Consider the following 16,186-nt stretch of genomic DNA (forward strand, 5'->3'; position numbering starts at 1 on the left):
TTTTTTTCAGCAAATGAAAACTTTCATGCCATATCCTTATCTCATCATTCTCCCATCCTGCAGGACTACACAGAGATGTGACACAGATACTACAGCATTAACATCAGTAGCTCCAAGAATACAAAAGTTCTTTCACTTTCCCAGCTGGGTTTTTAAATTTGGGACCAAGCTCTTATATTACAGAGCGATCTCCTCTGAAAGGAAGATAAATGAGTTGTGCTCTACTTTAGTACTAAAAAGAGTGATTATTATTCTCATACGGTTCAGTATCAAAGGAAGATTATTTACACACAGGATTAATAAAAGCAGCAAGGGAAGTTTCAAGTAGTTGTCACTTTGATATTATAAAATTGCCCCAAACCCTAACCAGTTTCTACATAGATGAAATTCAAATTCTGAAAGAGGTAAGTAATCTAACAAGATCTGATTCCCATTCAGTGACATTCAGAATAGAGTACTGAGTTGCATATGGCCTACTAATCTTTCATATTCCTTTTCTTCATCTACAGAACTTACTGCAATTATCTGTAACTCCATTTTGAAAAACTAGCTCCAAAGGAGGTGCCATCACAGTACTTTAATGAGATCTCAGGGTTTTGAACTACCTTTCCATCTGTTAATTTTTGTCTCTCCAGGAGTATTTAGACTCCCACTTCCTACAGCACACATTATGATGACACAATGAAGGCACATTATTGGCATCTAAAATCTAGATCTGAGCACACCTAGCTACCTAAACAACATTTTATACATAGCATAGTGACAGTTTACATATGTTGTGCCTACTAATAGGAAAGCCAGGGGATCTTTCCCACAGCACTCTGTATTTCCTTTCTTCCCTCATCACCTTACCTGTGGGATTACTGAACCCTGAAGACACCACATATTCGGTCAAAAAGATTTGGGCATCTGAAATGATTTCATGCTAAAATGAATTATCTTCTTGCTATTTTAGGGAGCTTGTTGGTTAAGATTTGCTGATTTAGGAACTGATTCTTCAGTGTGGAATTGGCAAGGAAAGAAATTCAAAGTAAGGGAACGTGCCAGACTCTTGCATATCTGTAATGAATTAAAATTATTCAACAGAATGAAGAAATATTTAACCCAGCATTGTATGTTGGGAATAACCAAAGCAGACGTCCAGCAACAAAGAAGGAGTTGTGCACAGTTTTGGTAGAGATGCAATATTCTTTTAAGCTGGTCACAAGTAATGCAAAGCTTTGAGTCCTTATCATCTTTATGATGTGTTCAAGGATACACTGTAAGCAAAACCGTCTGATATGTGACTGAATGAAGTCAAAGTGTTCATCTCTGTAGTCATGCTCTTTTTCCAGGACACTGATGGCATCGCACTGTTAAAATAAGCACAGAATTAATATACCACTTCCAGCCAGCTGTTGAAAGCAGTGCTGCTGCATCTCCTGTTCACAGCTGGGTCATAGGAGGCAAAGCAAAAAAACAAAAACCTCCTGAGATGGTTTTGAAACATAATTTTTTTTTTTTTTTAAATATGCATCTTGGCATGCATGTAGCGTGGGCTGCCTTAAATTGGGAGTTAAAGTGTTCGCCATTTTCCATTCTCTTCCACACTGCAACCATGTTATGCAATAAATCAAACATCTCTATTGAACACCAATCCATTGAATACAAGCATTTTCTGCACAGTGCTTTTACACGTGCTATTACAGAACACAGTCTTTTTGACTGGCTACTTGCTCCCCCTTTGCAAAGGTAAGCCAAAGCAAGGAGCGTGGAGATGAGAAGAAAAAAATAATGGTTGTGGTGAGGGAAGAATAATGGAGACCCAGGAGGTGAGAAAACTCCTGCTTTCCAAACAAGAGAGTCAGCCTTCTCTAGAAGTAACGGCATTAAAAAAAAAAATTCTCTCTCTATGGGCCAGCAGAGGCTGCAGATGCAGTATGTTTAATGCCAATGAGAACTGAAAAGCCACGGGGGAATAAAACAAAACATGAGAACCACGCTACTTTCTCTCTAGACTAAAAGTGTGGAGTATTTAATAGAAATCAAATCAGGTCACAGAAACACCCTAAGAACTGAGCAATGTTAGCAGAGCAGCACTCTACTAGCTAGAACCCTGAAACTTATTTTCCTTCACATATAAAAAAAAAAAGCAGAAGTATTTAAAAATCGAAACTATTGTTTGCAGAATATAGAATGGCTGTGTAAATTAAAGGGAATTTCAGTTGCTTACTGACTAGCTCACTTCTGAGAGCAAAACCAGGTCTGAGGTATTTCTCAATTCCCTGAAAACTGGTAATACCACAGGAAATACTACACCCAAATTAACATGCAAATAGGGTTTCCAGAAGATTCCCAACCTTCAACATAAAACCTGTTTATAAGAATTCTTATCCAACATATACAGAATGAATTTAGAACCAAGAGTTTCCCACCCCAAATCCACAATTTAAAGCATCCCCTTAATAAAACATACAAAAAACCTAAAATGTGAAACAAACCTTTGTACAAACTACTACTACTGGAATGCCTAAGTTACATGTTAGTGTATCTGCACCCAGGGGTAAAATCACACTGTCATCTTTGTCTTCCTGTAATGAAGTATTTCTTCTCTGTGGAGAAGCTGGAAAATCCTCGCCTGGTTCTACGTATTCCTGGAAGTCTCTTACCACTGAAAAGAAAAAAAAGTTATATTAAAAAATCATCTACTTTAGTATTTCAACATTGATTTCCACTGCCATTGATCTCTAGTACTGCTGACAGTACAGTACTTCTGTAGGTTGAAAGAATTGAACATGCAGCAAGCGCCACTCATTTATTTGGCGAGGCAGAAGAACATGGCCAGTTTTAAGTGTCCATGAGGACAACATTAATCCATTTTGATTTTTTAGCACTGTGGAAGAACCACTGGGCAGTTGTTATTAGCTATCACTGCTTGATAAATCTCCTAAAGAACCGAAGACCCTTGCATTGCTCTTAGTGAAATTAGCAAAAATCTGTTAGCATAAACAGCAGCAAGCCTTACACAGATCATTTAGCTGGTTTGACCTAAAAGTCCCTCATCCACAGTCTTCTGTACCATGAATCTATACTAGTAATAAACAAACAAACAAACAAAAAAACAGCTAATAACTAGATTATTAAGTAGCAGCATGTTAAATATTTGGCATGATTTTACAACAGATCAGATACTACTTTAAAGTTTAGCAAGAAAGGCAAGTCAGAATCCAACAAGAATTTGAAGGGAAAAAAAAAATGACAAGGTTATAAGTCAGTTCTGATGCAAATGCCCAAGGTCTAATTACAAGGTCACTTAATGTGCTTCCCACCAGGGATGCAGTATCAGGCATCAGATGTTTGTACCTTTCACATCAAGTGTCTGATTTCACCCAGCAGAAAATGGATTCTACCCCAAACCACCTCCATTACTTTTCCATGAGTAGCACTGCCTGAATCAGCCAAAAATCCAGGCAGCAAGATGACTTAGCTGAATCACAGCTGAATCACACACACCAGCAGCGCACTACTCTAGTACTTTCTCACTGCTTTGTCCTGATTTGCCTTCATCCATCCCTACCTTTTCTAAACTGACTGAAAGCCTGAGTTCCTACCTAGAAAAGCATTCAGAACACTGAATTATCCAGCATCCAGGATAAAAGTGCATTGGGCTGAAGTTATTCAGCTCTTCTACCCAAAATTCAGAATAAAAAGAAGCATATGTACAGATCATCATCTCTACTTCAACAGTTGATTGAGGCTCTTATTAAAGCAACACTGCCCCTTCAGTCTGGTCTGAGAGCCTCCCAGACTGTTTATGTTTTTAATCCAGAGCTCTCACCAGGATATGCCAGCAACTCAAGGGAAGAAAAAAGATTAATGCACTGTATCAACTCAGAGACCTCGGAATATTTTTTTTCTGGATTTTGTAAAATTTGCTATTCTGTTCAGTCAGTCGGTAAAGAAGCAAAGCTACCATCTCCACAGTTTTGATAGCAAAGATATTGCATCCCTACTTTCATCCAGTAAGACCATATCCTGAAACAGTTGGCAATTTTAATACACAGCCTTCCCACCAAGAAAACAAAATGACCGACACTCAAAAGCACTCTTCTCCCCCTCTTAATTTTCCACAATAAGAATTTAAGACAACTCCTAGGAATGACACTCCCCTGAGAATAATCTTTTAAAAGAAAAGTAAGCTGTTGCCTTACTGCCCATTTAATCACATCACAGCTACAACTTGGATTTCAAAAAAAAAAAAAGAGAAAGAAAAAAAAAGTTATCCAACAGCTGCTTAAGAACATGACCATTCTAGAGACAAACTTCAGACTTCAATAAATAAAGTTTTAATCACACTATTTGATCAGACACAGCCTTCCCAAATGCTTGCTTCCTGTAGTAATTCAGAGAGGTGAAGGGGCAAGGTTGATGATTTAGTACGCCAAGTGAAATACGATGGCTGCCCAAAACCAGTAGGTGCTATGACACTAGCAAGCTCAGTCAGACAGTTCAAGGAATTCTGCAATAACCTTGTGTTCTGCATATTTAAGTTAAAAAGATATGAAAGTGATAGAGCATATTCATGCCAAAAACAAACAAAACAAAACAAAAAAACCCCAAACCAAAGCATACATAGCTGCATTTGTGTCAAGAATAACTCCTCATGCAGAAAGGGCCCAAACATTACCGTGCATGAAATAATCCTGAATGCTTTCAACATTTACATTTTTGTTAAACAAAGAAAAGACCCAAAATCGTCTAGTCTGACTACAGGAACAAGTACAGACTAATGCAGTGTAAAAGATGAAGATCTGCCTTTAAAATAATAAGATATAAAATAGAAAGCCATTACTTTTTTTCATTTGATAAATCTTATTTTCTCTAGGAAACAAGACAAATTCAACCTGGAACTCCTGATTTTAAGCCATCTTTACAATAGAGAAAAAGACTGCAATGGAGAGATTAAGTTGTGCAGGAAGCATTAAGCATACTTGACTTCAGTGGAATCCTAAATATCTACAAAATACTCACATTTTTGTTCCATTTCTTTCATTTCTTCAGGAGGAATTTTTAACTTGTCAATGTGTTCTCTTACAACACTTGCCCATTTTTGCAAAGAATCCATTGCAGTCCAAGGCCTTGACATGTCTACTACCAACATAACTAGAGTGTCCTTTAGTGAGTTTGACTCCATTGCAAACTTAAGGAGACCCTTGTGATACAGGTCACCATCCAAAATCCGTACATTGCATCTTGTTTGGTCTATAACAAAAGAAGAAACATTTTGAGATTCACTTGCAACACTCCACTCCATAATAACCATTACATCTTCATTAGGTATGTAAAATACAAGTCAAGAAAATTAAAAAACATGTTTTAATCGGTCAGTTTAACACACACACACACACACACACACACAGAGCAGCAAACTGCAGCTTGTGGAGAGCCCTTGCCCCTCAGAAACACTGAAGTTTGAAGAATTCAGCTTAATGGCCATAACTGAAGATCTTGAACACAGTACCTGAAAATGAAAACTCAGAAAAAATTGACTATTTCCAATGTTAATCTTCATCAGTTGTGAAGGAAAATGGTTCTCTTGGAAAAGCAACTTAGAAGGGGGAGTTTTGAAGGAGAGATGGCAGTCAAGGGCCAAAAAGGGATGGCTGAATTCATTCAATGTGATGTGCATGTATAACTGTATCTTGGCCATCAGAAAACTGAAGCAGAACTGCAAGTTTCTGTCATAAGCTTTAATGATTTAGATGGAGAGTGAACAGGCAAGAAAGTTATTCTTCGGATCTGCAGAAGGACAATCACAGTGCAAATAGGCCATCCTACTGCTTCTTCCACCAAAACAGTGTATGTACTCCTACACTCAGAAACACTTTTAACATAAATGAAGAGCCAGTGATTCAAAATTAGCTTAACATAATTATATTTTCCCTTCAGGTAAATTTTCATTGCTTGATACAGAAGCTCTGAGGAAAACATTCAGAACCAATTCTTAACTTTGTGATGTCAAGTCATCTTTGAGATCAGAGGTGGAAGTCAAGAAAGCAGGTGATTTCAGAAGGTAAAAGGAACTAACTTTCTTTTCTCCTTCAACCTGCATTTGTTTTCATAGCACAGAGAAGTCGTTTTTACCCACAAGTACTTTCATATGTTCTTATTCACACACAGCTGCTTCTAAGCATTGCCTCTAGATAATTCATTGCATTTCATCAGCTAGTGGTGAGACCCCACCTGCAGCACTGTGTTCAGCCCTGAACCTCAAAATAGGAAGTATATGGATCAGGGAGAGCACATCCAGAGGAGGCCACAAGGTTGGAGCATCTCTCCTACGGAGAGAGGCTGAGAGAGCTGGGGTTGTTCAGCCTGAAGAAGAGATGGCTGTGGGGAAACCTTATAGTGACATTCCAGTACCTAAAGGGTCCCTGCAGGAAAGGTGGGGAGGGACTTTTTATAAAGGAATGCAGTGACAGGACAAGCAATGGCTTTAAACTGAAAAATGAGAGATTTAGGTTACATGTTGGAAAGAAATTCTTCACTCAGAGTGTGATGAGGCGATGGAAGAGGTTGCCCAGAGAAGCTGGGGATGCCCCATCCCTGGAGGTGTTCAAGGCCAGGCTGGATGGGGCTTTGTGCAGACTGGTCTAGTGGGAGGTGTCCCTGATCATAGCAGGGGGGTTGGAACTCACTGGCATTTAAAGGTCCCTTCCAACCCAAAGTATTCTATAATACAGTCTACAACCTCCTTCCCTGGCCCTCTCCCCTTCAATTTAAGCATCAGGGTGGAATTAAGCATTCCACAGGTATAGATATCTGTAGTGGGAGTCTTACACACCTTTTCCTCTAGGTTTGACAAGCGCACTTTTGCCTACCATCCATTCAGAATGTTGCAAAAGACTGCTTTTCTTCTGGCCTTTTCAGTCTTTTAACTGGCTCCTCTCCTCCTCATGCCTGGTCATTCATGATATACGTAAAGGAGATTAGAATGAGAAACCTCATTATAACAAATTGTTTGTGGACTGAACTGACCTTTTACTGAGAAAGAAAATCATCCCATTCTCGTTCTAAACATCACAATACTGAACCACTACTTTGGTTTAAGATATTATTAGAAACTTACCATCTCGATCTTCATCATGCACATTTAAATACAAATACTCCATGCCTCTTCCTTTTTTGTATTCCTCAATTCCTTGAATTTTTCCTATTAAGCTAGTTTTACCTGCTCCATCTTCACCTGGAGAGACAGAAATTAGATAACACTCAATCTTTAAACTCAGCTACATTTAAAAATCATTTGTGACAAGAAGGAAACGTTCTTTAACAAGACAACTGAGCTCATTAAATTTTCGAAATATAGAGGGCTTTGCCCAACTCATCCATTTGTTTAAAGTGCGTGCTTCATCTTCAAGTCTCATCTCTAATTAGTTATAAAGGCAGTTATGACAGTACCTATCCTTTTTGAACAAAGTTTTTATACCTATTTTACAAGCTAACTTAACACTTGAAACCATTTCAGTCTTTCACTTGTAACCAAAGTCTTTCTGAAGTAGAGGTCCAACTGAGAGTAAGTTCATCACACAGTCAGAAGAATACCACTGACAATTCTCCCCAGTCAAACAGGGCAGAACACCAGGCTGAATAGGGCAAAACTGTTTCCTTACAATTTTATGAGTTGATTTCTCTGAATCTTTTCTACAGTTCTTTAAAGCTTTAAAGGAGGTGGAAAACAGAAAACTTTTGTTGTACAACAAACATTTTGTTGTACATGACACAGCCTACAGTCCAGATCCATCGACCCACTCCTAATGCCCACTTATTCCCCCCCCTCCAAAGGGACCTCAGATTGCCAGCGAACCTTACACCATAAACACACTACAACTGCTCAACTGCTGCCAAAGACTCATCCTGAAAATCTTCTTAGTACACGTCCTAGAGCTGGAAAACTTCATGCACCATTTTTCAAGTCCGAAAGAGTAACCTAAGTACACCTGGACATCGATCAGGGGTTTTGCTTCTCTGATTTGATAAAGTGATGAGCACATTTGACAGGCTGAGAGAGCTGGGGCTGTTCAGCCTGGAGAAGAGGAGATTTCAAAGTGACCTGAGAGCAGCCTTTCAGTACCTAAAGAGGAGCTACAGGAAAGAAGGGGACAGACTCTTTAGATGGATCTGTGGTGATAGGGCAAGAGGAAATGGTTTTAAGCTTGAAGAGGGGGGATTTAGGTTAGATATAAGGAAAAAGTCTTTTACAGTGAGGGCAGTGAGGCACAGGAACAGGTTGCCCAGTGATGTGGTGGATGCCCTATCCCTGTTGACTTTCAAAGTGAAGCTGGATCAACCCTAGGCAACCTGATCTAGCTGTGGTGTCCCTGTTCATTGCAGGGGAGTTGGGATAGATGGCCTTTAAAGATCCCTTCCAACTCTAAGGATTCTGATTTCATGACAGGAGTTAGTGAAGACGGAGATTAGTAACTTCCCAGAGCTCACTCACAGGTTACAAAATCAAAATTAATAACAGGTTCATAGGTACCTTATCAGCTTTATGTCAAAAAGAACATTTTTTCAAGTCTCAACTATACAGTGAAAGTGTAAGCACTACATAAAAAAGAAAAAAAGTGCAAGGGCAATAATTTTCTCTGTTACATATAAGGATGAATTTTCCCTTTAGAGGAACTTGGTCATCATCCTCTAGATGAATATTACACCTAGAGTAATAGACCACAGAAAGAGACACAGAAGATAGCAGAAAAAAATCATACTTACTGATCTTGATTTTTCCCAACACAAAATGCCAAGGTTGCTGTAGGAAATACTCAGTGTAGAGTTCAGCTTCAGATTTGACCAATAGTCTAGAAGCTTCCAGAAAGCATACTGCTATTTACTCTAAGTAACCCAAAAAACTGGGTTACTTAGAGTAAAAACTGGAAAAAACTGAAAAAAATGAAATTACATCAGTTAAACTTTAAATTTGTTTGGAAAATTAGTCAGCGAGGTCCTTAGCTTTATTAAGTCTGGGCACACCTCAGAAAACACAATTACAGGTAATTTTAACTAAATGCTGGAAAGCACAGCAAGTTTCTATTCACACAAGTTTTTCTTCTTGTTGTATGAATATTCTCTTAAATAAGAAATTCTGCCTGAAAGGTGAACAATTGAAATGTCTTCATTCCAGATGAATTACAGTTCTTCCCTTGCCTTCACCAAAGTACTCCAACTTCTTGAACTTGTCATCTACAAATAACTGTGGAGATTCTGTTGAGCTGCTGCACTGGCAAGGTGCTTCAAGAAGGTGCTGTTACTACTGCTAAAGTTTTCTATAGGTTTTACCAGGCTTAAATTAAAAAGAAAAAAAAAGAAAAAAAAGCACAAAACTAGGTAACTTTGGTTCCAAATGCTCAAAAGACAAAACAATCCTTATTCCTTTCAAAGAGGACTGTAGTTTGCCACTTCCCAGGGTGCTCACACTAGCTACCTCCAGCTAAGTTCTTTTACATTCTACTTTGTTTCACATCTATGGTAACAAAGTTTACAACTTATTTGCACTGGGAAAGTTTAGCACCTTCAGCAAAGTTCGTCTGCCAGTTCTCAACAAAACTGCCTGCAACCTGACTCTAAGAAACATCTGTGGTCATGAGAAGTTCCAAACATCGCAGAAGAAACCCTTAATTTCATTAATTAGTCAGGTAAATGAAGAGAGTAGTGAGATGTGCAGCTGACATAAAGGAAGCCAAAGGATACATGAAGAAAGGCATTAAAAAGAACACTGGCAAGTGGTCCAAAACAAGCAACTCATGAACTAAGCAGTGTACAAACGCAACTGCTCACAAGAGTGCAAGATGGCTGCACAGCCAGATGTGCCCCAGCCCACAGGTGATCCTGAGCTCCCAAAAGATTCATAAACCAAATTAGAGTCAATGTCTGGAAAAAGCTGTCAGAAAGTAAAAATGGGGACATGGTGTATGACATCAGCACTTTCTCCTCGCCCACACCATTCATTGGAAGTAAGAAAAGATTACCTTTAACAAGAGAACAAAGTCTTGATGCTCCGTCCTGCCTCTATTTCTTAAGTATTCTTAAGTATGTTGGACATATCTTTTACAACTGTGATAGCTGCAAATACATCTGATCCCTGCTATTCATCTATTTTTTCCTCATCCTAAAGCCTTCAAAACAAAACTCTGAAAAGTCTCTCAAATGAGAGACAATTTTGAATACACCCAAGCTATGCTGGGAAATAGCAGCAGTATAGTTCTGCTTTCTAATTATTTTTCAGCAAATTCTCTCTGCATGCAATGCTAACGTCTAAGGCATCCCAAAACCCAAATCTTCTACTGTAATGCTTTTAGTATATCCTGAAGCTTTCCTCCACCAGAAGACAAGGAAAATATTGGTGAGGAAATGGAAGTCTGTTGGTTATTTTATGTTTGAGGGGTAACAGACAGTACTATAATGCAATTAGTGTAGATACTGCCAGGCACATACATAAAAGTGTGCATATACTCACTTATTTCTAAATAAGAACACATGGATACACACACCTGTAGCAGTTGACATTCTGAATCCTAACATACTTAACAATATTTTTTTGTCACTGTCTCTGGGTAACCCTGAAGTACGTAAAAAAGCAGTGGTACTTAGTTTCAAACAAAAGGGACAGTTCATATCCCCAGCTCTTAAACGTTACTGCCTGTTCAAGTTATGAAATAAGGTGCTTCATTTTATCTGAAGCTCTACTGAAACACTATGCGAGATAGAGTGCTATCGTGCACCTCCAGGAGGATTAATCATCATACCCCTCTTCCCTCCAAAATTTTGAGACAGAAAATCCTTCGGCTTCTTTATTTCAAAAGATACGATAATCAGATTTCTATACCTAAGCTCGTAGAGCAAAACATTTCTGACATGCAATTCTTGCTCTAGAACTGCAAGGCAGAATAAAACTCAAGGTGCACATGTAAGATTTTGCATCCTGCTTTCATAAGTAACCAAAACCCTCCTTTTCTAAGATAAACCTTAAAGAACTAGACCTCCCCACTACATCAAGCTGCACTTGTACATTAATCATACAGTGAGGAAACAGAAGCAGTGCTTGCCAGCAAGCAGTGCTGTACACTAAAGCTGAATACAAACATGAGAGACAATAGATTTAATTTTTCCGGAAGCCGAGCTAGGAAGCAGTCAAAGCAATCTGCTTACACAGTATTTCACCATCTTGTTAAGCAAAAGGAGAGCCTTGCATTCAGCTGAACAAAAGCCATCTCACTTCCATGCCCATGCTGCTCCTTCACTCCCTGACAAGCCGCTCAAGCACTCTCGGCCAGGAGCACCAAGGCAGCATGCTACAAAACCCTGCCCTGCTCCCTGCTGTTGGGTGCTGTCCAGCCCCAAACCCAGAGGAAATTTAGGTTACAGAACTTCTGTCCCACTGAACATTGGTAATTATCAATATTTACTACTCAAACTTCCACTTTTCTTCCCGTTTAGGAAACAAAAGCAGAAGCAGATTATCACTTGTCTTAGAACAAGGCAAACATTTATTAATTTCTTACTGCACATAGAACCATCCTGAGTATCATTCATTATTGCCACGACAGACATTAGTTTGCACTTATGTAAATCTTCTCCACTGTAAAATGTGCTCAAAATACGTGAAATCAACAAAGCAGAATGCAAAATGTTTCTTTTATTGGTATTGGTACCCCTTCTACGAGGGGCTTCTTTTCCCCAGCAGTAGTTTGAAAAGCTCTGGACTTGCTGAAAAGCTGTACATGTAACCATAATGCCAAAGGTTCCTTGATGGAACTTGAAACTGAGTTATCGAGGGCAAAGCAGCTTTCCCAGAATCTCAGTGATCTCTGTTCTATGCAGTGTGGAACCTCCCAGCCCTAATCCAGTAGAGTGGAGACACAACAGCCTTCACACTACAGTCAAGGGCATGCGTACTATAGCTATTTTCCAGATAAAACACTTCCCTCAAGCACAGGCTAGTAGCTGCCTTTTCCACAGCCTCATATCAGTCAGTGAAAGAGATTTGCTTACGCATACTATACTAATTGAAGAATGCCTTCTGTGGAGCAAGACCAAAATAATCAGGGTAAGCCAAGTTTAGTTTGCTTTCAGAGAATGGAGGAACAAAATTAATTATGCTGACGAGATTCTTTTTCACAATTCTTCAAAACAACGTGCAAATGTGCAGTCAGTAGGTCGTATCAAGTCTTGGAATAACTCACCACCAAATTAGACTTCACTTGTTCGACAAAAAGCTTTGTTTTACCCCACTGAAAACATTTTTCTCCTCACACATCATTTGCTTGGTTTACCGTGGCACTAAAAATTAAACAGCTTTTCTGAGGAGCACAGAATCTGTACTTCTGCACAACAGCAGAATATAAAGCAGAGCATAAACAACCGTTCCAGCATCCTTTTGTGAAGTCCTGCAACACAAGAATAGATGGGCTGACCATGGAAACAGGTAGAGCAGTAGCAGTATTACTTATTTCTACAGTGAATACAAGCAGCACAGCTCTAAGGCAAGCACTAAGTCCCTGTAACACAGCAGTAAGCCATCTACTGCATTTTAACCCAGGTTCACTACCAAAAGAGAATAATCCTGCGCTACTATCAAAGGGATGCCTTTATTAGTATTCCCATCACGAGCCTACCTGGAGAGTACAGAAACACAATTCCTTCCACATTATCACCTTCAAAGCTATTTCTGAGATAGATCCAGACATCAGCAACACCACTGGCAAAGTGGAGACAAATTGAATAAATGCAGTTCAAGAATTCCACAGTTTGCCATGCTGTTATGATTAAATATGGCTTACTACACAACTTCCATTTAATTCCAGCCTCTTGGAAAACGAGTTAGAACAAGAAGAACATTCCCAAAAGCACATCTTCATTCTGAAACAGTAACCTAGTTGTTTTGCTGCTACACTATCTAGGTAAACGTCCCATCAAAACAGCTGATACTTTAGCACTGTAACTCTGTTGACTGAAACGGAACATGGCTTACGTTTGGAAGGCTCTTACTGCACAGAAGGTGAAGAAGTTCAAATTTGGATTTGAAGAGGAAGAAAAGAAGTTATCTAGCAACTCTTGCAAGACTAGAGAATTACAAATCATTCAAAATGAACAACAGGAATCAACAAGCAACATTTCATCAGCTGAAATGATGAAGTGACGGTGGAAAAGCTGCCAGACATTTGAATAGGAAAAAAAAAAAAAAGAGCAAATGGACAATTAAAGTTGCGTTCAATGCTAAAAATTAAGTAAAAAGATTTCATATTCTTTTTTGTAGTCTCATTACAATCCGCTGTCTCAAAATGTAATGCTGAAGCTCGCTATAGTTCAAGGATCCACTAAAGAAAAGCAACAAGCTGAAACAACTCCTTGGGATATACCTGTTCCCTGCAGTAAGTCATCCCAAAACGTGCGCACGCAGAAAAGCGCACCTGCAAATCAGCTGTATAGGCTGCGGGAACTTCTTCTCAAGCACCCTGACAGCCAATAGACAGGAGCAGAGCTCAAAGCTTCAAACAGACAGGTCTGGCCCTGCAAAATGAGAAAATGTGCACACGAGGCAGCTGAGCGCTGACTGCCCACTCTGCTCAACCTTTAGTACAGAGTGGAGTAAAGCACAGAGAAAGCCAAAATACTAATGATTCAATGGCAGTGTAAGTGAGCAACACAGACACAGTCGGGTTCACGTGACACTGGATGGTTTGACATCCTGAGTATTGCAGGCAAAGAACTGTGCTATGCTTCAGGGATTGGAATGCACGATAGAAAGCAGCTATTCAGTTGGTTTGCAAGCTAGGGAGCCTGTTTTCTCATGCATCGTGGAATGACTTTGCACATTACTGCTTGAATACATGCTGCAATTTACTGAATGAATGATTAGTTCAGGTCTCTGAATTCAAGCCTTCACACATTCTGTGCTGCTATGGATTCCATCCATAACCCACAGTGGTGACATTTCACTGCTCCATCTATCCCACTTGCTGGTTCAGGTTTAATTATTGCAGGAGGGAAAGAACAAGAGGGCTCTCAGTAAGCATCAGCTTTATCATCACACTCAAGAAAAAAGCACCAGTCTCTTCTGGTCAGCATCTTTACCGTACAAGTGAGCAGAAGGAAGAGTTTGGGGGGAAAAAAGAATGAAAAATGCCAACGACAAGAGCTACACACTTCCAGCTGTCTTCAAAATCGTATCTAGAATTGGCAGCAATACAAGCCCAGTACCTTAAGAAAACAGGGATGACATGTTTTCTATTGCTATGATGTGCTAAATGAGGTGGCTAAGGCTCTGACAGAACTGCTTAGGGATCAGAGCATATTTGCTGTACAGAATTGTTTAGGAAAACTTGTATTTCTATTATTAGTTCATACAATCATAGAAAAATGCTTTTATACTGCATGCAGTGCCAATCAAAGTTTGAAGTCTTCACATTAAGACTGAAACAATTCTGGAGAAATAAAACTATAAATTAGTCTGGATTTTGTCAATTTTGAGTAAAGAATTACCAGCATTACATGCTAACCTTCATTTCACAAAACAGTGCATCATATTCAGAAACTGGCATCTGGTATCCCACTTTTCTTGAGTTATTTCTATGGTGTTTTGAAATGTGTCCTAGGTTCTTAAAAATGAGATGTTAACACAGTTAAAAATAAATGCTGAAATAGCAGAATTAACATGCCAATATTATAACTGCTCTAGCACAAAATACGTGAAAATGTACTTTACAACTCCTGCTTAAAAGCATTCCAAGAGTAAAGAAATTGGAAATAGTCATGGCAAGAAGTGATCCTTATGAACAACAAAAAGCCAGTATAAGAACTACTTAAAGGAAGAAAGCTTAAAAACAGAGGAAACCTGGGACAACTGAGAAACTGCCTGAAGAGATAAGGCTTCACCTACTCCAACCTCAGTCTGTCCAGTACAGCACACACCTGAGCTCTCCTTTCCCACTGGCAGCATGCTTCAGGGACAGCACCCTGGGTTGCAAAGGAACAGTCAACTGAGTACGGAGGTTACACAGAATTCTTACCAAAAACAAACAAACAAAAAACCCAACAACAATCACATGAGAAAAAGAAAAAAAGCATCAGCTAAAAAGAAGAGTTGCATTTAGGTGTTGAAGAACCACGTGGATGTGGCACTGAGGGACATGGTCAGTAGGCATGGTGGGAGCAGGTTGGTGGTTGGAATAAGTGATTTTAGTGGTCTTTTCCAACCTTAATGGTTCTATGATTTATGTAGAGCTACAAGCTCTACATAAAGAAATAAATAGCATATCTCTATACAAGAGATTAAACAAACAGAATGAGTGTTTGAAACCATTCTACGATGCCCTCAAGCTCTGAAGGAAACACAGATTCACACTGCTGATCACTGAAGATTAGCAGTATCCTATACACCACACTACAAAGAGAGAAAGACAGCGTAATCTTCTTGGCAAGGATCACCACTGGAAGGAAGAAACCTTCCAACTTCACCAAGAACAGCTATCCAATTTAATTTCAAAGGATCACATAAAACGCTCTCAATTATTACGCAATCTTTCTCTAACATCAGCAGAACCTCCAATCTCAAAAGCCTACTCAGTTACATCACGTAACAAGCAACAAATCAGAGGGCAAGAAGTTCTGTAACAGGTTCAGCAGGCAGCCCCGTAATCCCCGCACAGCATTCTCCTCACTGGGAAGTTCTAAGGCACCACTCACAGCAGGAAGGGTCGCAGCCACAGACAGCTCTAGGATGAGAGAAAACACTCGGGAAAAAGCCCTCAAGGAAGGGATGACCACATGGCTACAAAGAGCCACAGCGCTCCCAGAGCCCACACGACTCCCCCGGGCTTCAGCCACGCTCCCACACGCCGACACGCAGCTCTCGGAGCGAGGAGGGCTGGCCGAGCGGGAAGAGGCAGCGAGCCCGCAGATCCACCCGCCCACAGCCCTCCGGTTCCTTGCGGCGGTGCGCGCGGGAGGGCCGCGGTGCTCACCCAGCAGCAGGACGCTCTTCCCCGAGGGCAGCTTGGAGCGGGAGCGCGTGGACACCTCGCTGAGGATGCAGGACCTGCGGCGGAGAGAGGCGCGGCTGAGCCGGGGCTGCGGGGCCGCCGCCCAGCGCCCCCCTTCTCTTCGCTTCCCTTCTCTTCGCTTCCCTTCCTTCCCGCCCGCCCGCCGC

The 16,186-nt window shown here is 40.2% G+C and overlaps 1 protein-coding gene across 1 annotated transcript in view; it reads right to left on the reverse strand.

Annotated features, from left to right (window-relative positions):
- The window catches only part of DYNC1LI1 (dynein cytoplasmic 1 light intermediate chain 1), a gene marked incomplete at its 5' end in the record, with an annotated part of 21,799 nt that extends 5,614 nt beyond the window's left edge, over positions 1 to 16,185 (reverse strand). Inside the window, 5 exons of the mRNA XM_010713078.2 lie at positions 1,259 to 1,352; positions 2,481 to 2,650; positions 5,011 to 5,241; positions 7,109 to 7,225; positions 16,002 to 16,185. Of these exons, the coding sequence (XP_010711380.2) occupies positions 1,259 to 1,352; positions 2,481 to 2,650; positions 5,011 to 5,241; positions 7,109 to 7,225; positions 16,002 to 16,185 (796 nt within the window). The remainder of the gene's footprint in view (positions 1 to 1,258; positions 1,353 to 2,480; positions 2,651 to 5,010; positions 5,242 to 7,108; positions 7,226 to 16,001) is intronic.
- Between the last annotated feature and the right edge of the window lies 1 nt (position 16,186).

Source organism: Meleagris gallopavo, chromosome 6 (assembly GCF_000146605.3).
Source record: "Meleagris gallopavo isolate NT-WF06-2002-E0010 breed Aviagen turkey brand Nicholas breeding stock chromosome 6, Turkey_5.1, whole genome shotgun sequence".
In the NCBI taxonomy this organism is placed as follows: domain Eukaryota; kingdom Metazoa; phylum Chordata; class Aves; order Galliformes; family Phasianidae; genus Meleagris; species Meleagris gallopavo.